The sequence below is a fragment of the Bufo bufo genome, chromosome 1 (assembly GCF_905171765.1).
Source record: "Bufo bufo chromosome 1, aBufBuf1.1, whole genome shotgun sequence".
NCBI lineage: Eukaryota > Metazoa > Chordata > Amphibia > Anura > Bufonidae > Bufo > Bufo bufo.
Window position 1 is genome coordinate 58123870 of NC_053389.1, and position 26331 is coordinate 58150200.

Below are 26331 nucleotides of genomic sequence, written 5' to 3' on the forward strand. Positions count from 1 at the left end.
CATAGAATACAATGTACATGACCTACTACGGTTCGGATTTTCCGCACGCAATCCTGATCGTGTGCGTTTAGCCTAAAGCTCTGGAGTCCATCTCAGTACTGCACATGCCCACCCCCAACAATTCTTTGCCAACAGGGGGCGCAAACCCTAACTACCCTCCCAGTGACACCAGTTGCCCACATCCACTATGGCCGCTGAAAGTTTTACCGTAGACTTAAGTGCGCATGCGGCGTTTGTGACTCAGTCGTCCAATCACGTTGCTCGGTTCCGTCGGCCGCGGGGTGGGCGGGGTTTCCTCTGTAAACTCATTCTGTCCGCGATGCCTGAGTGAGCTCCCTTCACATGAGAGGCGGAAGTGACGGCGGCGGCGCTGCTGTGCTCGGCCCCGGGAGACTCTTCTCCCCTCCCTGCCCGGCGTACACTGGGAGAGCCCTGTCCGGGAGCCGCGGCGCTCTCCGGTAGCAATAACCTGCCTTCTGCTCCTTTACCATGGCGGCGAATATGCGGAAAGGCGGAGGGCTCATCGGCCTGGTGAAAGACGCCTTCCAGCCGCACCACCATCACCCAGCTGCTCAGCCTGGGGCAGTGGACCGGAAGACGGTGGAGAAATGCTGGAAGCTGATGGATAAGGTGGGTGTTTTCCGCTGCTGTGTGGACGGATCCCCCGTAGAGGCCTGTGTACACTGTGCGATTAGAATGATGGAGCCCTGATGGTTCTAATAGTGCGTTTTCTGGTTACATGCCTCATGTCTGTTCATCCTTCCACTGAACACTTATGCACTATTTGTCAGAAGTGTCATTTTGACCCATTTTCCTGTTATCAGATCTGTAAACGATCCTTAGGCGCTGTTCACATCTGCGCTTTTCTCTTCAGTCATAAGTGCAGAAAAGCTGGACACTAGTGGCGCTGATTGATTATAATCGTTGTACTGGAGAAAGTAGCGATGCACTATTTTTTTTACATCAGATATGAACATCTGCATCGTTGCCTCCGCCGCAGGTGTGAACAGGGCTTTACCTGGGTGTAGGTAACCGAGGCGAAGGATGGCAGCGGCCATAAGGTTTGCATTTATTAGGGGTTCATAACTTTGCCGGTCCTGTCTTACGCTGTGGATTTTCAGTGGCCTTGGAGGCAAGGCGTCATGTGGGTGGCGTGAGCCCATGGGGTGGTTCTGCGACAGCATCTACCTGAGCAGAGTGGATTACGCCGCCAGCTGAGTGTCCGTGCCTCAGATGAGCCGCGGCTCGTTCTGCCCACAGCAAATATGGCTTCCTGAGACCTCATGCACGCGACCGTGTTGTATCCGCGTTGGGTTTGCAAAAAAAAAAAAAAAGTGGATGCAACACGGTTGCACGGAATGAGAGCGGCTTTAAAAACGTGACTTCAACTGGTCCACGGTCGGTAATTTGCAATCAAGTATGGGGCACGTTTTATCTTTTTGCAGAACGGAAATGGATACCTAGGGCGCACAGACGATCCCGTATGTCTGTTCCGCAGAAAGAACATGTCCTATACCTGTCTGCAAAATGCCGACTGTGGATCGGTTGAAGTCAGTGGGCTGAGCCGGATTGGGGGCTCTGAGGTTTTTATGGGTGCAGTAATGCCCCCTAGCTTACAGTAAAAAACTAAAAATTATAATATTTTGTATGGTGTTTTTTTTAATTTTTTTTTGCATGCCGCTATGTATACCCCGCAGAGGGAAGTAGAGCTCGGCCTCGTCACACGCTGCGCCCTGCGAAGTCTACAGCGATGCTTCCCTTTTCTGTCGGCGGTGGCCCCTGTCCGCTTCCTAATAACAAGCACTTGTGACTTCCCTCTTTTCCGCGCACTCATCGTGTACACAAGGTTCTTTGAACCTGGTTTTGGTATATCATGTCAAAAATGGGTCTGGGCAGGTCTGCAATATTTCCCGTCCACCGCCCCGACAGTGCGATTACAACTTATTTTCGGTCACGAGATGTTTGACCGCCATATCGTCTTCATTCACCGCAATGCACTGCCGGCAGGGGCTTCTGCCCCGATCTTTAGCATCTGTAAAGTAGCCCCTAGTGGCCCCCGGGAGGGCATCGTGCTGCAATCGGATCTAATCAAGCGTCTAGAGAAGTTGGCTTCCTCGCCGATGTCTTGTGCGCCCCGTGGTTCCTTGGCTTGCTGTGTGATAGACAGTATCTTCAAGGGGTGTGAATGTCCTCGTGGGGGACGTGCCATCGGATAGGTCTCAGGGGTGGGACCTGACCCTGTCCCATCAGGACTACGTAGGCAACTGAGGGGGGCTCTGCTACACTGCATAGAGGGGCACCCATCACCATAGAGTTCCCTTGTAAAAAAAATATATATATATATATATTCTGAAGGATGGAAGAGCATATACTATGCTTTTGCACCTTTTTTTTGCCCCCCCCCCCCCCCAAAGTATATGTTAAACTTAAAGGGGTTGTGTCGCCTCAGCAAATGGCATTCATCATGTAGAGAAGGTTAATACAAGGCACTTACTAATGTACTGTTATTATCCATATTGCCTCCTTTCCATCACATTATACACAGCACGTATCCATGGTTACGACCACCCTGCAATCCATCAGCGGTGGGCGTGCTTGCACTCTATAAGAAAAAAGTGACGGCCTATGTGTGCGCTCCCATGGTCCCGGCCACCAGAGAGGCTGGCGCTTTTTCCTATAGTGTGCAAGCACGACCACTGCTGATGGATTGCAGGGTGGTCGTAACCATGGAAACGAGCAGTGTATAATGTGTCGCAGCTCGGAGCTTCATTTACGCCAGAAAACTGGCGTACCTAAATGACGCATTTGTTGCAGTGACTGGCCGCAGCCAATTCCCCACCCACGCCTTCCTTTCCTTTCAGAAAAGTTGCAAGGACCGCGAAAAATGGCACATGCCACTATTTCTAATAAAGTTGCACTTTTTAAAGTCCCTTTCGGGCGCACAGGAAATGATTAAATCTCCCCCATAGTATCTGAGCTGCAGGAGCTGAGCAGATTGATAGTTTTATGGGAAAAGGTTCAGTGAAACTTGTATTTTATTCTTAGAAGTCCACGAGGCGGAGCTATCGGTGATTGACAGCTATCTCTGTATACACAGTCATAGAGGGCAAGCTGTCAATCACTGATAGGATCGCCTCCTGGACTTCAAAGGCTGGAATGAGCAGCGATTTAAATGCATAAAATACAAGTTTTACTGAATCTTCTCCCAGAAGACGGCGGTGTATACCTCAGTCTGCTCAGCTCCTCCTGCTCTATTTCACATTTTCATGGTGACAGGTTCCCTTTAAAGAGGTCCTTTCATGGTTTTGTATTAATTTCAATAAATACCTTTCCTTGCGGGGTACCCCCTGATGCTGATGCTGCCACCCTGCCTGTTTTTTTCAAATATCGCTCGTACGCTCCCGCAGTTTTCCCGCTCAGTATGCTAATACTGAGCATCGGTACAGGGAGGAGGAGACGCCAGGGTTTCTCAGGGGGTGCCTCTTTCCGGCTCCTGCACCCCCCCCCCCCCCCCCTTGTTCAGCTGTTTGTAGAGGCTGTGGTTGTCCGGCGAGCATCCTCTTTCTAGGCCAGTGATGTCACGTCCATCGGGCACTGTACCATGGACTGCGCTGTGCTTGATAACCCGCGAGGAAGCCACAGCACTCACAGGAGCTATTTGCACAAGTACCGACCGAGTGAACGCTGTACGCAGATGTGGACCAGTTCACTTTAATCGGTCAGCCATTCGCAGGATACCTGAACTCCTAACAGCCTCCCTTTAACGCCTTCACATCGGCTGTCCCTGTGCATGTTATGGCCGATGTGCCTGAGGATCAGCGGTAAAGCTATGATCATCTGGGATCGTCACTTGTTCCGGTGCAGCGTGAATGGTAGACTCTCCCACCCCTCGCCCAGCAGGATGGAGTTTCCTCGGTGCCAGCCACGGGCATCGTCTTGATGGGAATCATGCGTAACATGTAATCCCACCTTCTGCTGCAGTATAGGAGGTCGTATAACAATACTGGAACGTTTGTCTAGGATAACCCCTCATCGGAGACATTCCCTAACTTGGCCGCACCCCATGTCCTGGGGGGAAAAAAAGCTGATTTTGTCAGGGGGAGCCGTGGACACCCAGGCCGGACAAGTGACTGGCTGTCCATGTAATGTGAGGACTGCTCGAGTCCGCCAGAATCGTGGCTGTTCCTCTGGCTCATGGAGTGTGGTCCACATGTCCGTAAGCCCATATGGACCAATGTTGACCCCATGAGAGAGTGTTTGTTTTTCCTCGGGGGGTGTGAGCGTGTGCAGCAGGAGGGAACTTTGAGATAACGGGAGCACTGGGGATCGGTGAGGGGATTTTATTTATTTATTTTTTGTTGTCCCATTACAATAACTTATCCCTTATCCAGGCTCATAAGTGTTTGCCCGGCACAGGTCCTACTGCTTGGGCCCTTTGTGATCACGAGAACGAGGGTCTATGTTCTGCCCCATTTGAGTCAAATGACATTCAGGCACGCTTGTCCTCCGCTTCATTCAACTCTATAGGACTGCTGGAGATGGCCGAGTACAAGCGCTCACCTGAATGGAGCAGCAGTGCACATACGTGTCCACCATGATCCCAAATTCTTGTCACTTCCAGTGGATAGACAAAACGTTGTAAAGGGACAACCCCTTAAGTTTACTTTCTTTTTCTGAGATTTTTTCGTCTCGTGGACACTTGCATTTGGGCAACCAGTAGCAATCTGTCACTGATCTCCTCTCTCTGGGTCCTGACCACTATTGGGAGGTCAGGAGGTGCGCCATGGCTGTCTCTTTGGGAGCTGTCTGTGCCCTCCCTGGTCATATACTGTACGTGTGACAGTAGGACCTACAGGAGGGCAGTACGGTGTAATGTACCGGGGTCCAGAGCTCTTTCGGTTGTCTTGCACTGGGCGCGCTCACCAGGGAGACCTGCCGGAAGTGACCGCTCCATTTATTTTTAGAGCTTTCACTGACAGCGGAAGATGATAACGTTCAGTGCGGTCCTCTCTGTCCCTGGCAGTGACTGCGCTAAGACATTTCTGACGGCAGCACATACAATACAGCTTTTGCTTTGTGACTTTTTTTTAACATTTTTTTTCACCTTCTGCTTTTTGGGTGCAAGTCCTCCGAGGTGTGATCTGTGTTTTTGGTGCATTCTTCACACCTTTGAAAGCAAGTGGCGCCCTGGTCCATCTCGTCTGCCCTTAGATTATATCCTTTTTAGTTTTCTCTCCGTATTGACGCGGGTTTGAGCCCCCGGTATGAATGGAGCGGCGGTCCCTACCACACCGTTCAGACAGGGAACTCAGGGACCCCCTGCTCCATGGTATGAGAAGAGGGTCTCCTGCTCCCCGGTATGAATGGAGTGGCGGTCCGTACTCCGTACAATGCCATTCAGACAGGGAACTCGGGGACTCCTCCATTCCCGGACTAATTTGGGGTTTCACCATAGTCCAAGATTATGCCCCATCCTGTGGATACTTTTCGAAGGACAATAGAGAATTGGGCAGTCTGTGCCTTGGTGTCAGCAGCCATGATAAATGCGCCTTGCACGTGACCACAGGAAAGTACGTTTACACGTCTCCGATGCGATGCAAATTCAAAAAGGAATTTGCGGCAGAAATCCGTCATTCAAACTTTTTGTAAAGAGAAAACACTTGGTATCATTTTTGGTGGCAGTTTTGTCATTTGGTGGGGCGTTAGATTACTTTTAGAAGCCTTCTAGAAGGGTTTGGGGTTTTTCTGCCTCCTCATTAACTTCTATAGAGAACCGCCATCAAATCTGCATCGTAGCAGTAACAAGATGTGCTTGTCATTGAGTTTTTATATGGAAGTCAATGGGAAGCTGTTGGTTGCGGTATTGAATGTGGGTTAGGACTCGTGCGCACTGTCGTAGCGGTTTTGTGGTCCACAAATCGCGGATCTGCAGAATATGGCCCGTGTTTTGTGGACATGGTCTCTTTTTGCGTAACAGATGCCAAAAGCACGCGGCTGACCCGTTTGTCCGTTATGCAAATCATGTCCCGTACCTGTCTGCAAAATGCTGATGCCGACCCGTTGAATTCAAGGAGGTCGGCAAAAAACGCGGACCTTATCTGTACTTTGCAAATCGCAAATTACGCTGCAGAAATCCTCTCTTCTTTCCGCCTCTGAATCGGTGACAGATTTTGCCCACTTGAACATAGCCTAAGGCAGGGGTCGGCAACCTCCGACACTCCTCCAGCTGTTCTGAAACTACAACTCCCAGAATCCTCCTTTCGCTTTTAAGAACAGCCAAGTAAGTGTGCCTGCTGGGAGTTGTAGTTTCACAGCAGCAGCTTGAGTGCTGGAGGTTGCTGATCCCTGTCCTAAGGGCTTTTTCGCACGGACATGATCGGCCCCGGAAACACGTCTGCCGGTTCCCCTGAACTGAATGTTTTATGACGCAGTCAGTTCATATCTGATTGGGGATCTCTTGTACTGTACTCAGCGAGTCCCGTACAACAGATCCATCATCTGTACAGTGGGAAAGCATACAAGCTGATGGTATATGAGGAGAGACTACGTCACCATATACACTGTATATCCTGTCTGATATCCGCTTCACCAGCTCCGATATTGTGAGCGGCGGCGACCTCTCAGCCGGCCTCTGACCTCCAGCTGTTTTCATATACGTGTGAGCTCTTCTGTCTAATGTGGTTACGTGGGAGCGTGTGCAGCTGTCACCCCGGTGTGGCCGTGAGATCCTGTATAGTAAAGGAAACCTCAGAGGCGGCCTCGCTGGAAACTGTGACTCAGCCCGAGCCTCCAACATCGAGCCAGGTCTTGGCTAAGGGTAAGAAGTCGGGGAGGCTCACGGAAAGGATGATATGGGATGTGTAGAGTAGTTTCTTCTTCTATTAAAAAGGGGGGGAAACCTCTCCCCTAGATGAGAGGTCAGTTGAAATGGTTAAAAAGTAGCATCACCCAACGCACAACTAAAGGTCATTGTTCACACACACACACACACCTCCCCGTCGCACGGATGGCGGCGGGAAGCCAGGTAAGTACAATCTCTGTGAGGGCATAAGGAGAGTCATTTTAGGGGTTGGCTTGGACCCCCTTAAAGGGGTTGTCCCACTAAAAATATTCTGCAGTTTTCAGTTCAGAACCTGGATCTCAATACATTTGTATATGAATGTAATAAAAAATTATAAAAGCTATTCAATAAAATGTATCTGTATAGCGCCACCTGCTGTTTTTTATTTTCCTTATTTTTTTTTTGTCCGTCTCGCTGAGCTGGTCGCACATGCTCAGTTTGAATCTTCAACTCCCACCAGCCATATGTTCTGTTAGAAGCTGCGGCAGTTATAGGGAGAGAGCAGCAGCAGAGAGGACACGCCCCGTGAACTGCCAGGCTGAAGATCATCTAGATAAGGATCCGCTCAGAACGCATCAGTTTTCCTCCGTTCCGTCTCCATTCCGCTCTGGAGGTGGACACCAAAATGCTGCTTGCAGTGTTTTGTTGTCCGTCTGACGAAACTGAGCCTAACGGATCCGTCCTGGCACACAATGTAAGTCAATGGGGACGGATCCGTTTTCACTGACACAATCTGGCACAATAGAAAACGGATTCGTCCCCATTGACTCTCAATGGTGTTTAAGACGGATCTGTCTTGGCTATGTAACAGATAATACAAACGGATCCGCTCTGAACGGATGCAGACGGTTGTATTATCTGAATGGATCCGCACCAAACGCGAGTGCGAAAGTAGCCTTTCCCTCGGCCGGTGACATTAGAGTCATCGGTTACATGGGCTAGGCGCAGCTCAAGTGAATGGGACTGACCTGTGATACCAAGCACAGCCGCATTAGGACGTACACAGCCGCGTTTTCACCGTAACGCTGCCGTCTACTCAAACAGCTTATTGGCGTAGGTCCCCGGGTGTCGGACCCACACCGATCAGATACTGATGACCTATCCTGAGGATAAAAAGTCAAAAAGAAGAAATACAACTTGCCCTGCAAATACAAGTCCTGATATCGCTATATCGTGTTGAAATTAAAAAAAAATATATATATATATATATATATATATATATATATATATATATATATATATATATATATAAAAAAATAAATAAATATAATTTGGCCTCTTGGGAGGAAAATACTAAAATAAAAATGACCAAGATTTGCCTGATCCTGAAGAAGGGGTTACGAAGCAGCTACTCATTCATTGTCACTTCTGTTTGCAGGTGGTTCGGTTGTGCCAGAACCAAAGGCTCGCCTTGAAAAACAGCCCTCCTTATATCTTGGACCTACTGCCTGACACCTACCAGCACCTCCGCACCATAATGTCTCGCTACGAGGGGAAGATGGAGATCCTTGGAGAAAATGAGTATTTTAGGGTCTTCATGGAAAACCTCTTGAAGAAGACAAAGCAAACAATCAGTCTGTTCAAGGAAGGCAAAGAACGCATGTATGAGGAAAATTCTCAGCCGAGGTTAGTTTGTTACCCATTTCTAGGGCACTGGGGTCTTCAAAAATCTGGCTTCAAAGTGGGCATTTCACCATGTAAGGTACGTCCCCCGAAATATACCCATACCTTTCTTGTAAAATCCAGTCCTCTTCTCCCAAGAAATGCTGCTTCTTATTTTTATGTCATTAAGGGTTTTTGGTGCACCTTGGGTGGGTGAGTTATCGCTAGGGCTGTCAATCTGATGAGGGGGGTACTTGCTAGTTTTACCGGTGGACCGATGGTGCACCAAGCGTAGTGGCTCCTTCGCGGTACGCCAGGGCCCTAATTTGTGTAAGAATAGAAAGAAGCATTTCCCAGGGTTAGAGGACCAAATTTTCACAATAAAAGCTATTCTTATTAACTGATTTTGGAGGTGACGGGCTAGCTTTAAAACATTTTTCCAGTAGCAAGTGTGATAAATAAGCCTTACTCACCTGTTAAATCCCCCACTGCTCTGACGTCAACACTTTGGTCCGTGATGGACTTTACTGCAGCCATGATGTCTTGTACATCCATAGAACTACTGCAGCTGCTGCCAACTGGCCTCAGCAGTCTCCTGCCATGCATGCTGGCATCACTGGTGTCACGAGCAGTGGGTTTAGAACCAGTGCACCAACCAACAGGTTTGTCCGAAGGGTGTTATCCCAACAGTCCCCTGGTTTTCACCCTTTAAACCCTATACAAGGATCTTGTCTTCGCCGCAGGGGAGAGACCGTACCGCTACCTCCTGCAATAGTCCAGGTGTAGTTGGCAGCAAGGATCAGCCATTAGTTGTAGTCGGGAAACAGGCATAGTACGGGCGTATCTGTGAAACAAGTCCGAGGTCAGTGCAGACAGCAAAGGGTCAATAGAACAGCACACTTTTTCAGGGAACTAGAAAGTTAGAACAACTCTAAGGGAAGGTGCCTTAAATACCCTGAGGTGACGGGTCTGGCTGGGGACGACTAGAGTGCGTGCACGCTGGCCCTTTAAGAGCCGGAGAGCAAAAGCCCTAGAAAGGGAGGCCTGAGAGGAAAGTGCTGGCCATGGCCTGCAGCAGGGAGAGCACTGTGGGGCGTCAGTGGTCAGGTCCACTGCTGGTGGACAGAGGAGGACAAGCGGGTCTGGACCACTGGCTCAACAAGAGAAGAGGCTGAATAAGTGATGCGGCGCCTATGCCCGCTTGGAGGGGCTGGACAGTGGCGGGCACTTGCCACTAGTGCAACAACGGGTCAGTGATTGGCTGCAGTGATTATGTTGATGTACAGTAGTTTCTGAACAGCTGGAGTTTCGGAGGTTGCTGATCCCTGGGATAGAGGGTAAGAGATGTTAGTAAGAACCCCCCCCCCCCCCCCCCCTTAAGACTCCATAAGGAAGCAAAATGGGGACTAATTTAATTTTCTAATTGAATTCTAATGTTTAATAGCTGTTTACTGCACCTTTGTGGGTTATTCTGAGCGCGGCTTGCTCTGTAGACGGGCAGATGTGTATAGCCACAGGCAGTGTTTGTTCTGTCTTCTTAAAGGGGTCCTCTCACTTCAGCAGATGGCATTCATCATGTAGAGAAAGTGAATTCAAGGCACTTACTAATGTATTGTGATTTGTCCGTATTGTCTCCTTTGCTAGCTTGATCCATTTTTTCCATCACATTATACGCTTCTCGTTTCCATGGTTACGACCACCCTGCAATCCAGCAGCTATGGTCATGCTTGCCCACTATAGGCCGGGACCGCAGGAGCGCACATAGGCCAGCGCTTTTTCCTATAGTGTGTAAGCACGGCCACCGAAGCTGGATTACAAGGTGGTCATAACCATGGAAAAATGAATCCAGCCAGCAAGGGAGGCAATATGGACAATCACAATACATTAGTAAATACCTTGTATTAATTTTCTCTACCTGATAAAGTGAGACAACCCCTTTCAGGGCCAGTTCAGAGATTTTTATTTTTATTTTTTGGCCCTGATTTCAGAGCATTTCTGCTTCAATATCCACTCCATTCATTTCAGTGCATTTGTTTTTGGGTTTTTTTCCCACGTGGAAAAAAGGAGCGCCACGCCCTACGTTGAGGCGGAATCTTCGCAGAATCTCCCATTTGAAATTAACGGGACTTGAAAAAACAGCTCCTTGCGTGTCCATCCAGTTTCTGCTTGGTTTTTGGGGTGAATCCGCGCCCAAAACGCAAGCAAACAATGCAGTCTTGTTTTGCAGAAAACGGCCATCGGTTTAAACAATAAAAATAAAGCGTCGTCAATCTGCACGAAAAAATTAACAGGAAAAAAAAAAGTGGGGATTCCTCTATGAATTTTAGTAGGCGGATTTTAAAAATCCATCATTTAAACATACCCTAATTCTTTGGCTAAGGGCTCATTCATACGACCATAAGCAGGCGGCGGTTCTGCAAGATATGGGCACCGGCTGTGTGAATTCAGTATTGAGGATGGAGACCCATTGACTTGAATGGGTCCACAATCCGCAACATGCAGAATAACGGATCGGAAGCACTTCCATGGTCTTTGGTATAGCACAGTAGTAGCAGGAGCCCGCTCTGCTCAGCTACATCCTGGCGTAGCACATCTGTACCGGGTACCCATGTACTGTGCCGGAGTTTAGCCAAGCTTGAGGGGCGCACAGGCAGGAGCAGCCATGTTTGCTGCGGCCCCTGGTGAAATCCGTACAGCGCCGACCTGTCATTACGCGATGGCACCCCGGACTTTGAGCAGGAAAAGTGTATTACTGAATAATAAAGTATATTACAAAAGTCTTTTTATCTTAAGGCTATTTAGATTTTTTTTTTTTGGGAAGGCTGTAGAAAAGTTTAGTTCACAATGACTCGTGTGTCAAATCCTGAAGGTGCGAACAGGTCTGTGATCGGACCCCGTCAACGCTCTTCGTCCACCTCTTGCAGCATTCAGGTATTTGCAGCAAGTCTTGCTGTACAAAAAGCAGGAAGTTTTTGCATTGTGCAGTGGAAAAAGCGAGAGGAAGTGAATGTAACCGCAGTCAGAATTGGTCGTTGACACACGAACATTGTGAAACCCGCGGAGAAACATCGAGGCCATAGGTTATTTTTAACAGCTTCGGCCACAGGGATAGCTCCAGTGCGTTTCGGGTTATTAAGTCCGCCAGGCCGTAGCGCAAGCTTGTCGTTACTGGTTTCATACGGTCTTCTTTACTGGTATAAACTTCTAGGCTCGTCCTGCTTCTGAGCTGTTAGGATTTTTGTTTAGTTCATCATTACAGACTTGCTGGTTTCAGAAAAACAGTGGGGGAGGTTTATTAAAGGGGTTGTCCGAGTTATAACAAAACTCCCCCGACGTGCGCGGAATGTCAGAAAATAATAAAAGAACACACGCTCAGCGCTTAATTCTCCGCCGTTTCCAGCGCTCCAGCACCTGTCCTCAACTGTGGTTTCAGTGGTGAGCTCACTGTACATGGCACGTGACCGCAGCAGCCAGTCGCTGGCCTCGCCGATCTCATGCCATATATTGCTGAGGCCGGTGAATGACTGCAGCGATCTCAAGAAACTGGAGATAAGGTCCAGAGCACCGGAAGCGGAGGGTGATTAAGCGGTGACTATCGTTTATTTTATCAAGCTTGGGGCGCTGCAGGAGATTTCCTATAACCCAGACTATAGAAGGTAAAACCCAATTTGGGAACCGGGGGTGGTGAGGTGGGCCGGTGGATTGGGAACCAGTGGTTGCGGTGGGCGGGTGCATTGGGAAGAACCGGGGGGGCTTGCGGTGGCCGGGTGGAATAGGGGAACCGGGGGGTGGGGTTGGCGGACAATAAGAAAGCATTGGTGACTCTCAGCGCTCTGCAGTGTGTGGAGTGTAGTAAGCTGCGAGCCTGACAAATCAGATCACGAAAAGAAATACTAAACGGGAAGTACTGAATTATCAAATCCTCATTAAAATCTTTTTTTTTATTATTATTGCAATGTAGTAATTTTCCATTTAAATGAGAGCAGATCAGAACTGATGGGGCACATCGATCACTTGGGCACTTGTCTCCTCTCCTTTTAGCAGACAGTGGGTGTCTCAGCACCTCGCCGATTAAAGCCCATCCGTCAGCAGATTTGTCCCTATGACACTGGCTGACCTATTACATGTGCACTTGGCAGCTGAAGGCATCTGTGTTGGTCCCATGTCCATATGTGTCCGCATTGCTGAGAAACATGATGTTTTATTATATGCAAATGAGCCTCTAGGAGCAACGGGGGCGTTACCATTACACCTAGAGGCTCTGCTCTATCTGCACTGTAGTGTAATTGTGATCACACCTGGACCTGAAAGGGTGCGGCAGTAGCAGAGAGAGCGGAGCCTCTAGGTGTAATGGTAACGCCCCCGTTGCTCCTAGAGGCTCACTTACATATAATAAAACATAATTTTTCTCAGCAATGCGGGCACATATGGACATGGGACCAACACAGATGCTGCCAAGTGCACATGTAACAGGTCAGCCAGTGTCATAGGGACAAATCTGCTGACAGATACCCTTTAAAAATCTGGCATGTGACTGTAGTCTGCCATGATAGGTGCCCCTAGAAGCTGGCACCATCCTGTGGGATGGAGCTCCCTGCTTGTAGTCCACATACGTGAGGAGGAAGGCTCTGAGCTGCATACCCAGATCTAATGAATCCATCTCGAAGGAAGGAAATCCTAATTGAGCGATCACTCCCCCTAGATTCGTATAACGCCAGATGCCAGGGCTCTTGTGCCAGCGGAGAGGTCTTCAGGCCGGAGACACTTGGATTGCTGGCTACTTGCAGTACTGAGTTACCATGTCAAGGGTTAGTGACGCTATTTGCATTTTTGTGAAGAGGAAATTCTTGGGTTAACTCATCACTGATGCTTCCGGCTATGCTGGACTTAACTCTTTAGCTGCAAAATGTTCCCGCAGTAATGCTAGACCGAACAATTGCTGCTGTTTGAAAACCTGTATGTATAGGTGTCATTTTTAATACTGACCGTGGTTTTTGCTTTTTGTTTTTTCCCTTTCTACCCTCTAGGCGGAACTTGACCAAATTGTCCCTCATCTTCAGCCACATGCTCGCAGAGTTAAAAGGAATATTCCCCAATGGATTGTTCCAAGGAGATAATTTCCGGATCACCAAGGCCGATGCTGCTGACTTCTGGAGGAAAGCTTTTGGAGAAAAGTATGGATTCTCCAATAGATGGAGTTTGTTGCGTTTCTGCCTTTTTTATATATATATTTTTTAAATACTGTATCAGCAGCGGTGCAGTTATTCGCCTTTAGAAGCATATTTGGGATATCCCCAGAACCCGCCGCAGTACTCAGCACTTAGTCTTCCCATAGAGGTTGAGTGGGGCGGCAGGGCAAGTGCTGAACCATTGCGGCAATCTCCTCCTAGGGGTACGTGGGAAACCAGGGTCCCCCATTTTAGAGATCATTGAGGACCCCCCACAGATATAACCTTTTTACTACTTCTCCAATGGAAAGTTGACCAGCCCCCCCATGTGCATTTGAGGCCTCAGTGACCAACCAATTTTATTAATTGTCGCCTTCAAGAGCTTCACATTTTTAATTTTGTTTAGTCCTTTTAATGGGATAATTTGGGGTACACATAACTTATTAACCTTTTGTTAACTCTTTCTGGTTGGGGAAAAAAAAAACAGCAATTCCACCATTAAAGGGATTCTCCGGGATTTTAATATTAAAGACCTATCCTCGGGGTAGGTTGTCAATATCAGATTGGCGGGGGTCCTGCACCCCCCCACTAATCAGCTGTATGACAAGATGGCGCACGCACGCAGTGCACACATGTCTATGGCAAAGCAGTGGTGAACAGGACGGGAGATGGCGCCGTCTCCTCATGCAGCTAATGGAATATAATTAACCCGGGGGGCATGGCTTGCCATCGTGGAAGATGGCCGCTTAAGAGCTGAGCACCGCCAGTACAGCATCGACTAATCAGCAGTCGGCCCCGGAAACCTGTTATTTCCTCACTGCCTCCATGTCTCAGACGTCGGTGATGACCAGGGGCAAGAGATCTATGAAGGCCCAAGGGAAATTTAGTTTTTTCTTTGCGAAAGAGCGAGGAAAAAATAGAGGCGACAACTCACTCCTGACCAGCAAGACGCGGCTCTTACTTACCCACTACAGATGAGCCTGGAGAAGGTACAGGGTCATGCCCTCGATTCCCACCACCCACTGAGAGTGGTCAGAATGGAGTTGACAACCCCCCCCTACCTCCTCGCAGCATGATCAGTAGGTCACGCGCCCCAGCTGCCACCATAATCAGCAGCTCCTCCAGCATGAGCCGCACGCCGCTCCAAACGGGTCTCTAGCCCCATTCAGTAACACCCCGGGGCACACTGGAACAACACTTCAGGAGTTCCCTATCTTAGGTGTGCCAGCTTCTGGGTCCCTCCCGAAAGATATGCTGCTGGCACTCAACAAGTCTTTTCAGGATAATATGGCCTCGCTCGTTTTCCCTCCGCAGGCCTCAGTCTCAGACCTAGATGGCAGAATGTCACCTGCTGAAACAAAACATACCCAACTCATTGATGCCCATAATGACCTCAGATGAAAGGGTTTATCTGGGCTTTTAATATTGATGACATCCACCCCCTCCCCCCCACAGTATTATATTTATTGGTGACTCATTGGTATTCCCCCCCCCACCCCCCCCTCCTTCCTCAGTATTTACTTCACTAAAGGCGCAGAGGCCTCCAGCCCCAGTATTATCTTCAATGGTGGCGCAGTTGCCACAGGGTTCCCCCTCCTCCTCAGTATTTACATTGGTGGCAGTAGTGGCTTCCGATCGGAGCCCCACAGTGAAATCGTGGGGCTCCGATCGGTTACCATGGCAGCCAGGAGGCTACTGAAGCCCTGGCTGCCATGGTAACCTCCCTGCTGCTGTGTGTATAGTACAGGGCAGCAGGGACAGTGTGAGTCCTATTCACCCTAATAGAGCTCTATTAGGGTGAATAGGACAAGGACCAAAAGATCCCAGGTTCAAGTAAAATGTTTCAAAACACCAAAATATAAAAAATCGCTGTTTCCCAATTTTACATATAAAATATATGAACAATAAAAAAATAATCATATTTACGTCTGAAAAAGTCATCAAAATCAAATCAAAATTTTGCTATCATGACAACCCTACTTAAATGTTTTTTTCTGGAAACTCTTTAGGTAAAGTTTTCCGGACCTTCAGCTCATCTTAGTGAAGAGTGCACCCAAAACTGATTTTCTTTATACATCAGAAGTGTTTTGTTTTGTTTTTTTTGTGGCCTTTTTATATTGGGCAAACTTTTTTTAGACCATGGGAAATGCACCATACCCAGCACAGGCTCCTTTTTGAAAGACCCAAAAATGCAACACGATGAAGAAAATGCATGAAACTAGTTTGCGTTCTATATCATCATAGTTGAGGTTGAGGGAATTAAGAAAATTAATACGCAAATATTACTTTATTATAAATACTGTATATTCCCAAATACCTTTCATTAGTTATAATGGCTTGTTTTTTGTCTAGGGAGCAATGATTAGGAGAAACAAAATGGCCGCTGTCCTGTTTTAGGATGCTTTAGGTTTTTCTACTTTGTTAAGGCTTTTTGACTGCGTTAAAGAGAACCTGTCATCACAAAATGCAATCTGAAAGCACCATGTTATAGAGGAGGAGGAACTGAGCGGATTTATATATCATTCAGCTCCTCCTACTTTATAACCTGCTGCTTTCAGATTGCATTTTGTGGTGACAGGTGCTATTTAAATGGGTTGTTTGTATCCTGCCCAGTGTGACATTGACTGAGGGGAGAATGAGTTGCACACAGGGAGGTCGACAGCCGTCCTATAAGCACAAGTCCTGTTCTAAGGAATGGGATCCGTGCACGATCGTGGGGTATCACTGATGGTGTAGGATGGAAGCCTTGGCGACATGGCCGCCCTCAATGCAGGTGCATCTCTTTACACCTGGACTGGACTATCCCTTTAAATAGTAACTGTTAGTACTGGATTTTAGTGGTTGTCCCATTACAGCAACTTATCTCCTATCCACAGTGTCTGATCAGCAGGGGTCTGACAATTGGGGGCCCTTGCCAATTACTAGAATGGGCACCTGTGTTCCCTCGTTTGAATGGAGCAGCAGACATGCATGCGTGTCCACCATCCGAGTCACCTCTATGGGGAAGCTGGAGGTATCAGAGTATAAGTACTCCGTTATCTCTGGAAGCCTCATGGAGTAGCAGAGCGCATTTGTCTGCCACACCATTCACACAGGGGATCACTGGCAGCCATTCTAGTGATCATTTGCCCCCCAGCAGTCAGACCTCCACCGATCGGAGACAACCCCTTTAAGATTTCACATGTGCACAGTGGACAGTGGACGTTGACCTTCACTCTTCTCTTGGTTCTGCAGTACGTTCTTATGAAATCCTGTTCTTGTTTCCAAGCGCATTTCTACGTTTCACTTCTCGTTCTGCAGCCTAAGGCTGGTTTCACACCTGATCAGGGATACGTTTCCCATTGAAGGCTCTGACAGGCTTTCCCGATTGTCGCTCCTTCCATTATGTGATCATGTGCAGTCAGCCTAAGGCTGCAGCTTACAGGGGTTGTCCCAAGATTTAAAGGGGAATTCCACCAGCCAATATGCTACTGCAGGGGACCCCGCCGCTCTCCACTTCCTGCTAATGTCTCTGCACAGCAGGATATGACTTCAAACGCTGCTGCAGCGATAACCCGTCTCAGTGATTGGCTGAGCGGCAATCCAAGCCACTGTCAGCGGTGGAGGATGGACAAGGTAGTAAGTTCGGTAATTTTTATATTTTTTTTTCATTATGTGCAGCATGAGAAAAAAAAGTTTTTTTTTCTTTCCACTGGAAAACCCCTTAAAATTTATCCCCAGGAACCAGGGTAGTGGATAAGTGTCTGGTTGGGGTCTAACCAGCGGGGCCCACAGTTGCGGCTGCTCCACTTATCTCTGTGGGACTGCTGTAGAGGAGCACTCTCCTATCACTGCCACGCCATTCAAGCAGGAGACATCGGACCTCCGTTCCTGTGATCGGTGACGGTCCCTGCGGTCTAAATCTCACTCGTAGGATGTGCGATAAATATGGACCTCTCGGGGGTCCTGTGAACCCCGTTTGGCGATTGTGTGGCTGCGATCTCCTCCTAGTCGGGGGTTGGTTCTTTGAGACTTGGAGAGGGCCGAGCAGGCAGACTCTGGACCCAGAGGTGGGACCCACACAGATCCTGCATCTAGGACACGTCTCGTGGATAGATTGACGTGCATTGTACAATTTATACATCTGTATATACAATACACATTTAAAGCAGCATTCAAAATTCTGCAAGTTGCATGAAGGAACCATTTTCCTCTCTGCAGTAGGCCTCATGCACACGACCGTTGTTTGGGTCCGCAACCGCGCCGCCATTTTGGCGGTTTGGATGCGGACCTATTCACTTCAATGGGGCCGCAAAAGATGCGGACAGCACTCCGTGCGGACAACAATAGGCATTTATATTGCCGGCGCCCGTTCTGCAAATTGCGAAGGGCAATATGGGCGGCTTCTGTTTTTTGCAGATCCGCGGTTTGCGGACCGTAAAAAACGGCACGGTCGTGTGCATGAGGCCTTTGGGGCACCATAATAGACATCACACGAACGGCACCCCCTGTAGTCCTGTATCTTCTCCGCTTTTGATGTGCTTCTTCAGCCATTTGTCCGTACAGTAGAAAAGACTAAACAAAAAAAATGTTTTATTTCCTTACAGAACCATCGTTCCATGGAAAATTTTCCGGCATGCCCTGCATGATGTCCACCCTATTTCTTCTGGTCTGGAAGCCATGGCCCTGAAATCCACCATTGACCTCACGTGCAACGATTACATCTCTGTTTTTGAGTTTGACATCTTCACTCGGCTCTTTCAGGTACAACGTTTTCCTCTCGACTACATGTTAAGGCTACATGCACACGACCGTATGTGCAAAAAAAACGGATGGCATCCATATGCCATCCGTTTTTTTTTTTTTTTTTTGGCGGACTCATTGTAACAATGCCTAAAACGGACAAGAATAGGACATGTTCTATATTTTTTTTTCGGGGCTACGGAACGGACATACTAATGCGGACAGCTGTCCGCATTTTTTGCGGACCCATTGAAATTAATAGCAGTGCTCCAGACTAAAAAAAATTCCTAGTGGCCATTGGCTCCTGAACTGAAAAATTTAGGAGCCAAATTAAATTTTTAGTCACCGAATCAAAATGTTGGTATCATGACAACGCTACGCCGATCAGATTGGCGTAGGGTTGTTTCGATACCAAAGTTTTGATTCACTTTCGTCACCATAAAAAAGTATTGCGATACTCAATACCGTGCAAAAAAAAACAAAACGCCAAAAAAAGCTGCGTGCATTTCGCATTTTATGAAACGTTCGGCCCATAATAGAACAGTCCTATCCTATTTTTTGGGGTGACAAGGTGACTAAAAATGGCAAATGCTCACCACATAGGAGAATTTTTTTTTAAATGTAATAGTTTGGACTTTTTGGACACAGCGCTATGTAATATGTTTATTTATTGTTTATATATTTTATATGTAAAATTGGGAAAGGGGAGATTTAAACTTAATATTTTAGGGTACTTTCACACTAGCGTTTTTCATTTCCGGCATAGAGTTCCGTCACAGGGGCTCTATACCGGAAAAGATGTCTTCAGGTCAGTCTTTTTGACTGATCAGGCAAAAGATGAAACCGCGGCATTCTACGGTTTTATCTCTGGCGAAAAAAACAGAATATTTGCCTGAATGCCGGATTCAGCATTTTTCCCCACAGGAATGTATTAGTGCCGTATCCAGCATTCAAAATACCGGAATGCCGGATCCATCCTTCCGGTTGAACCGTGCGATTTTTCACACATGGTTGCTAGGATGAAAGTCTATTCACTGTATTACTTTCCCTTATAACAACATGGTTATAAGGGAAAATAATAGCATTCTTTAATGCAGAATGCGTAGTAGAAGGTCAATATAATAAACATTGGTGGCGCAGTGCGCCCCCCCAACATATTAAACATTGGTGGCGCAGTGCGGCCCCCCCTCCCTAGTATAATAAACATTGGTGGCGCAGTGCGCCCCCCCTCCCTAGTATAATAAACATATAAACATTGGTGGCGCAGTGCGCCCCCCCAACACCCCAGTATAATAAACATTGGTGGCGCAGTGCGCCCCCCCAACACCCCAGTATAATAAACATTGGTGGCGCAGTGCGCCCCCCCAACACCCCAGTATAATAAACATATAAACATTGGTGGGCAGTGCCAATGAGGGTTAAAAAAAAAATTTAACTCGCCTCCTCCAATTGATCGCGTAGCAGCCGGTCTCCTGTTCTTTCTTCAGGACCTGTCAAAGGACCTGTGGTGACATCACTGTGCTCATCACATAATCCATCACCATGGTAATGGACCATGTGATGGAGCTCAGTGACTCACCACAGGTCCTGAAGAAAGAACAGGAGACCGGCAGCTACGCGATCAATTGGAGGAGGTGAGTTAATTATATATTTTTTTTAACCCTCATTGGCACTGCCCACTGCGCCACCAATGTTTATTATACTGGGGGGGGGGGGGCCGCACTCAATGTTTATTATACTGGGGGGGGGGGGGGGCCCGCTCTCAATGTTTATTATACTGGGGGGGCCCGCTCTCAATGTTTATTATACTGGGGGGGCCCGCTCTCAATGTTTATTATACTGGGGGGGCCCGCTCTCAATGTTTATTATACTGGGGGGGCCCGCTCTCAATGTTTATTATACTGGGGGGGCCCGCTCTCTATGTTTATTATACTGGGGGGGCCCGCTCTCAATGTTTATTATACTGGGGGGGCCCGCTCTCAATGTTTATTATACTGGGGGGGCCCGCTCTCAATGTTTATTATACTGGGGGGGCCCGCTCTCAATGTTTATTATACTGGGGGGGCCCGCTCTCAATGTTTATTATACTGGGGGGGCCCGCTCTCAATGTTTATTATACTGGGGGGGCCCGCTCTCTATGTTTATTATACTGGGGGGGCCCGCTCTCAATGTTTATTATACTGGGGGGGCCCGCTCTCAATGTTTATTATACTGGGGGGGCCCACTCTCAATGTTTATTATACTGGGGGGGCCCGCTCTCAATGTTTATTATACTGGGGGGGCCCGCTCTCAATGTTTATTATACTGGGGGGGCCCGCTCTCAATGTTTATTATACTGGGGGGGCCCGCTCTCAATGTTTATTATACTGGGGGGGCCCGCTCTCAATGTTTATTATACTGGGGGGGCCCGCTCTCAATGTTTATTATACTGGGGGGGCCCGCTCTCAATGTTTATTATACTGGGGGGGGGGCGCTCTCAATGTTTATTATACTGGGGGGGGGGGGCGCTCTCAATGTTTATTATACTGGGGGGGGGGGGGGGGGGGGGCACTGCACCACCAATGAAGATAACTGAGCTGTTAATACAAATACAGGAGGCGGGTGCCGGAATCAAATAGCGGCACCCGACCTCTATGACGGGGAGCTGCGATCAGCGGCAGTTAACCCCTCAAGTGCCGCTCCCAGTGTCATAGAGGTCGGGTGCCGCTATTTGATTCCGGCACCCGCCTCCTATATTTGTATTAATAGCTCAGTTATCTTCATTGGTGGCGCAGTGGCCACAGCCCCTCCCCCTGTCCCTCTTCCTATTGGCCGCGGCGGCAGCAGCACAGGGGGGAGGGAGAGACTCTTCCACTGCGCTGCTGATAAGAACATAGTTCAGCTTCTGTGCCCGCCGCTGTATTCAGAGCTGCGGCGCGGCTCTAGTCGCAAATGGAGACAAGACTAAAAAGTCTTGTCGCCATTTGTAAATTCTAAGTCGCATTGGCAACCATTTTGGTCGCCATCTGGAGCCCTGAATAGGTCCACATCCTATCCGCAAAAAAAACGGAACGGACACGGAAAGAAACAACGTTCGTGTGCATGTAGCCTAAAGGGAATGTGGCCTATTGTCTAAAATAGTTTAACATTAAACATTTGTTTAAAATTTTTTTTAATTTTTTTTTTTTTTTCAATGCGATTTATATATATTCAAAAAAATAATAATCCTGCAGTTATCACACTTGCCATTAAGTCTAAAATATGTTAAAGAGGACCTTTCATGGGATTGTTACAAACTAATATGCTTACCAGATAGGGCGGCCCCTACAGATGCAAGCATTCATTTTTATTTTTTTTGCTAAAATACCCCTCCGTTCCGACGCTGTGTCCCCTGCTGTTTTTGGTGCCTGATATGTTAATTTAGACCATCGGTACGGGGGAGGGGGGGGGGGGTGGCCGGCCGGGTTTCTCAATGGGCATCTCCCTGGCCAAAGCGCTGTCCAATCGCAGCGGAGCGTGTCACAGCCAGGGAACTGCTCTTCCCTCCCTGCGATTGGCCCGCGCAACAGCTAGGGAGAAACCCGGCCATCTCCTCTTCCCTGTACTGATGGTCTAAATTAACATATCAGATGCCAAAAACAGCAGGGGACACAGTGCCTGAACGGAGGGGTATTTGCATCTGTAGGGGGCGCCCTATCTGGTAAGCATACCAGTTTCTTTTGAGAGCATGGTCCATAGGATGTTTTCTAGGCGTGCTCTGTGACTTGTGCAGAGTAGATAAGCTGCGATGTGTCCTATTGTGAATGGTGGATCCTGTGTTATCTATATAGAGGTGGTACTTGTCATTATCATCACAGGCAGTATTACAATGAGATGACTACTGAAAAGTTACCTGTACAGAACAGGAAAACATGACCTCTTATTAGACAAAGTGGCCAGTGTGAAATTTGCAGGATTATATACATTTTTTGGGACTTGAAAAAAAAAAAAATGTATATGTACATACAGGGAGGAACAGAAGTATTTGAACACCCTGCGTTTTTGCAAGTTCTCCCACTTAGAAATCATGGACATCATTCACATTGTAGGTGCAGTCCCACTCTGAGACAGAATTTAAAAAGATAATTCAGGAAATCACATTGTATGAATTTTTTTTTTTTTTTTTTTTTTAAGAATGTATTTGTCTTGCACTGCTGAACATAAGTATGTGAACACCTGAGAAAATCAGTGTTAATATTTGGTACAGAAGCCTTTGTTTGCAATTACAGAGGTCAAATGTTCCCTGTAGTTCTTGACCAGGTTTGCACACACTGCTACAGGGATTTTGGCCCACTCCTCCACACAGATCTCCTCTACATCTGTCAGGTTTCGGGGCTGTCACTGTGCAACATGGAGTTTGAGCTCCTTCCAAAGATGTTCTATTGGATTTAGGTCTGGAGACTGGCTAGGCCACTCCAGAACCTTGATCTGCTTCTTACGCAGCCCCTCCTTGGTTATCCTGGCTGTGTGCTTCGGTCGTTGTCATGTTGGAAGACCCAGCCACGACCCATCTTCACTGCTCTTACTGAGGGAAGGAGGTTGTTGCTCAATCTCACAATAAATGGCCCCATTCATCCTCTCCTTAAAGGGCTTCTGTCACCCCACTAAACTGTTTTTTTTTTTTTTTTTGTTTGTTTTTTGGTTACTTATAATCCCTATAATGCGATTTATGCATACATACTGTAATTAATCATTTTGGTTCAGCAGATTCTGTTAAAAACGTACTTTTAAAATATGCAAATTACCTTGCTACCAGCAATTAGGGCGGCTACTTGCTGGTAGCAGCCGCATCCTAAAGACACCCCCTCCGCATGCTGATTGACAGGGCCAGCGAACGGGATCTTTTTCTGCTGGCCCTGTTTGCATTCAAAATCTGGCGCCTGCGCCGTACCTGTCTTCAGTCGGCGCAGGCGCACTGAGAGGACGCTCGGCCGCTCCTTCCTCAATGCGCCTGCGCCGGGTGTAGATGTGACGTCATTGGCGCAGGCGCATTGAGGATGGAGCGGCCGAGCGAGCGTCCGCCTCAGTGCGCCTGCGCCGACTGAATACAGTTACGGCGCATGCGCGAGATCTTAATAGCAAACAGGGCCAGCAGAGAAAGATCCCGTCCGCTGGCCCTGTCAATCAGCATGCAGAGGGGGCGTCTTTAGGATCGGAGGATGCGGCTGCTACCAGCAAGTAGCCGCCCTACTTGCTGGCAGCAAGGTAATTTGCATATTTTAAAAGTACGTTTTTAACAGAATCTGCTGAACCAAAATGATTAATTACAGTATGTATGCATAAATCGCAGTATAGGGATTATAAGTAACCAAAAAAAAAAAAAAACTGTTTAGTGGGGTGACAGAAGCCCTTTAAGGGTCCATTCACACGTCCGCAATTCTGTTCCGCATTTTGCGGAACGGAATTGCGGACCCATTAATTTCTATGGGGCTGCACAATGTGCGGCCCGGATCTGGAAATGCGGACCCGCACTTCCGGGTCCACAATTCCGTTCCCGAAAAAAATAGAACATGTCCTATTCTTGTCTGCAATTGCGGACAAGATTAGGCATTTTCTATTAAGTGCCAGCGATGTGCGGTCCGCAAAATGCGGAACGCACATTGCCTGTGTCCGTGTTTTGCGGATCCGAGCAAAACACACATGGACGTGTAAATGGACCTTATGCAGTGCAGTCGTCCTGTCCCCTTTCGCAGAAAAACACCCCCATAGCATGATGTTACCACCCCCATGGTTCACAGTAGGGATGGTGTTCTTGGGATGCAACTCATCCTTTTTCCTCCAAACACGACGAGTGAAGTTTAGACCAAAAAGTTGTACTTTGGTCTCATCTGACCACATGACTTTCTCCCATGCCTCCTCTGGATCATCTAGATCAGTGTTTCCCAACCAGTGTGCCTCCAGCTGTTGCAAAACTACAACTCCCAGCATGCCCGGACAGCCTTTGGTTGTGTGGGCATGCTGGGAGGTGTAGTTTTGCAACAGCTGGAGGCACACTGGTTGGGAAACACTGATCTAGATCAGGCATCCTCAAACTGCGGCCCTCCAGCTGTTGTAAAACTACAACTCCCACAATGCCCTGCTGTAGGCTGATACCTGTAGGCTGTTCGAGCATGCTGGGAGTTGTAGTTTTGCAACAGCTGGAGGGCCGCAGTTTGAGGATGCCTGATCTAGATGGTCATTGGCAAACTTCAGACGGGCCTGGACATGTGATGACTTGAGCAGGGGAACCTTCCGTGCAATGCATGATTTGAAACCATGACGGCGTAGTGTTCTACAGACAGTGACCTTTGAAACTGTGGTCCCAGCTCTCTTCATGTCATTGACCAGCTCCTCCCTTGTAGTTCTGGGCTGATTCCTCACCTTTTCTTATCATCAGTGATACCCCACGAGGTGAGATCTTGCATGGAGCCCCAGTCCGAGGGAGACTGACAGTCGTCTTTAGCCTCTTCCATTTTCTAACAATTGCTCCAACAGTTGATCTATTTTCACCAAGCTGCTTGGCAATTGCCCTGTAGCCCTTTCCAGCCTTGTTGAGGTCCACAATTTTGTCTCTGGTGTCTTTTGACAGCTCTTTGGTCTTGCCCATGGTAGTAGTCGGCGTCTGACTGACTGTGGTGTGGACAGGGGTCTTTAAAGAGATCGGACAGGTGCTACTAAGTTAGATTTAATGAGTGGAGTAGAGGTGGACTTTTTAAAGGTACAGTAACAGGTCTTTAGAGCCAGAATTCTTGCTGTTCCTCAGGTGTTCAAATACTTATGTTCAGCAGTGCAAGACAAATACATTCTTTAAAAATCTTTTTCTTTTATTTTATATTTGTTTTTTATATTCTGTCTCTGTAGGTGCATTCCCACTCAATGTGAATTTCAGACCCCTCCATGATTTCTAAGGGGGAGAACTTGCAAAATTGCAGGGTGTTCAAATCCTTCTGTTCCTCACTGTGTATACGTTTAACACAAAAACCTCATTTTAACAATATGACGACACATTCCCTTTAAAGGGAACCAGTGTGGAGATTCATCCTGTCCTAACCGTGGGCACTATGAAATACCGTGTGGCTTCCTCTTTACAAAGAACTAGATTTTATTCTGAAATGCTGCGGCTTTTCAGAGGAATCATTGGCCCCACGAATGGGATTGTGTATAAAACGTGGAGTAAAATCTGCCAAAATGTCCAGTGAAATGGGTTTCCCGGGTTCTGATATTGATGGCCAATCCTCAGGGTAGGTTATTGATATCCAATTGGTGGGAGTCTGACGCCCTGAACCGCCACTGATCAGCTGTCCTCCAGTCACTGGCACTGGGATTAGCACTGTGAATGGAACAGGAAGCACAGCTCCGTTCAAAGTATAGTGGCCGTGCCCGGTTACTGCAGCTCTGCACCCATTCACTTCAATGGGAGCCAAGGTGCAGTAACCCAGTGCGACCACTACACTTTGAACAGTCGTGCTTCCTGTTCTGTCACCAGAGGCTGCATTACATAGCTGACTGGTGGGGGTGCGGGGTGTCAGACCCTTACCAGTCGTATATAAATGACCTCTCCTGAGGATGGGTCATCAATATGAGAAGCCTGGAAAACACTTTAGTTTTAGACATATTTATTTAGCAAAAAATAGTAATCTGCTTCAACTCTGTTAAAGGGTTTTAAGCAGATACTTCTCCCCGTGTCCAGTTTTTTTTTTTTTTTTTGTAAACTCTTTGCTTTGAAACGCTAAATGTATTCAGCATTGGAAACCTAAATTATTTATCCTAAAAATTCTCTGGAGTGTGATGTACCCAATTAACTAGGAGCCGCAGGCCTGGCATAAATCGTGGTAAGTCTGTCTGGCTGTGGGAACCCACGTAACCTCCCACTTTAAAAAAAAAAAAAAGTGATCAGTGCGGAGTATAATAGAAAAAGTTGCACGTCTTTGCATAAGATTTTTGTACTTCCATAAATTCCCCCAAGGTTCTTTTTAATAGAGGGAGCCTGTCAGTATTTTA

The 26331-nt window shown here is 47.7% G+C and overlaps 1 protein-coding gene and 1 long non-coding RNA gene across 2 annotated transcripts in view; one reads left to right on the top strand and one right to left on the bottom strand.

Annotated features, from left to right (window-relative positions):
• The first annotated feature begins 321 nt into the window (after nucleotides 1–321).
• Nucleotides 322–26331, top strand: part of CBL (Cbl proto-oncogene) — a 44749-nt gene continuing 18739 nt past the window's right edge. Inside the window, exons 1-4 of the mRNA XM_040425006.1 lie at nucleotides 322–630; nucleotides 8220–8467; nucleotides 13471–13617; nucleotides 18198–18354. Of these exons, the coding sequence (XP_040280940.1) occupies nucleotides 490–630; nucleotides 8220–8467; nucleotides 13471–13617; nucleotides 18198–18354 (693 nt within the window). The 5' untranslated portion in view covers nucleotides 322–489. The remainder of the gene's footprint in view (nucleotides 631–8219; nucleotides 8468–13470; nucleotides 13618–18197; nucleotides 18355–26331) is intronic.
• The window catches only part of LOC120995661, a 29867-nt gene continuing 22721 nt past the window's right edge, over nucleotides 19186–26331 (bottom strand). Inside the window, exon 3 of the long non-coding RNA XR_005777644.1 lies at nucleotides 19186–19198. This is a non-coding gene — a long non-coding RNA (uncharacterized LOC120995661). The remainder of the gene's footprint in view (nucleotides 19199–26331) is intronic.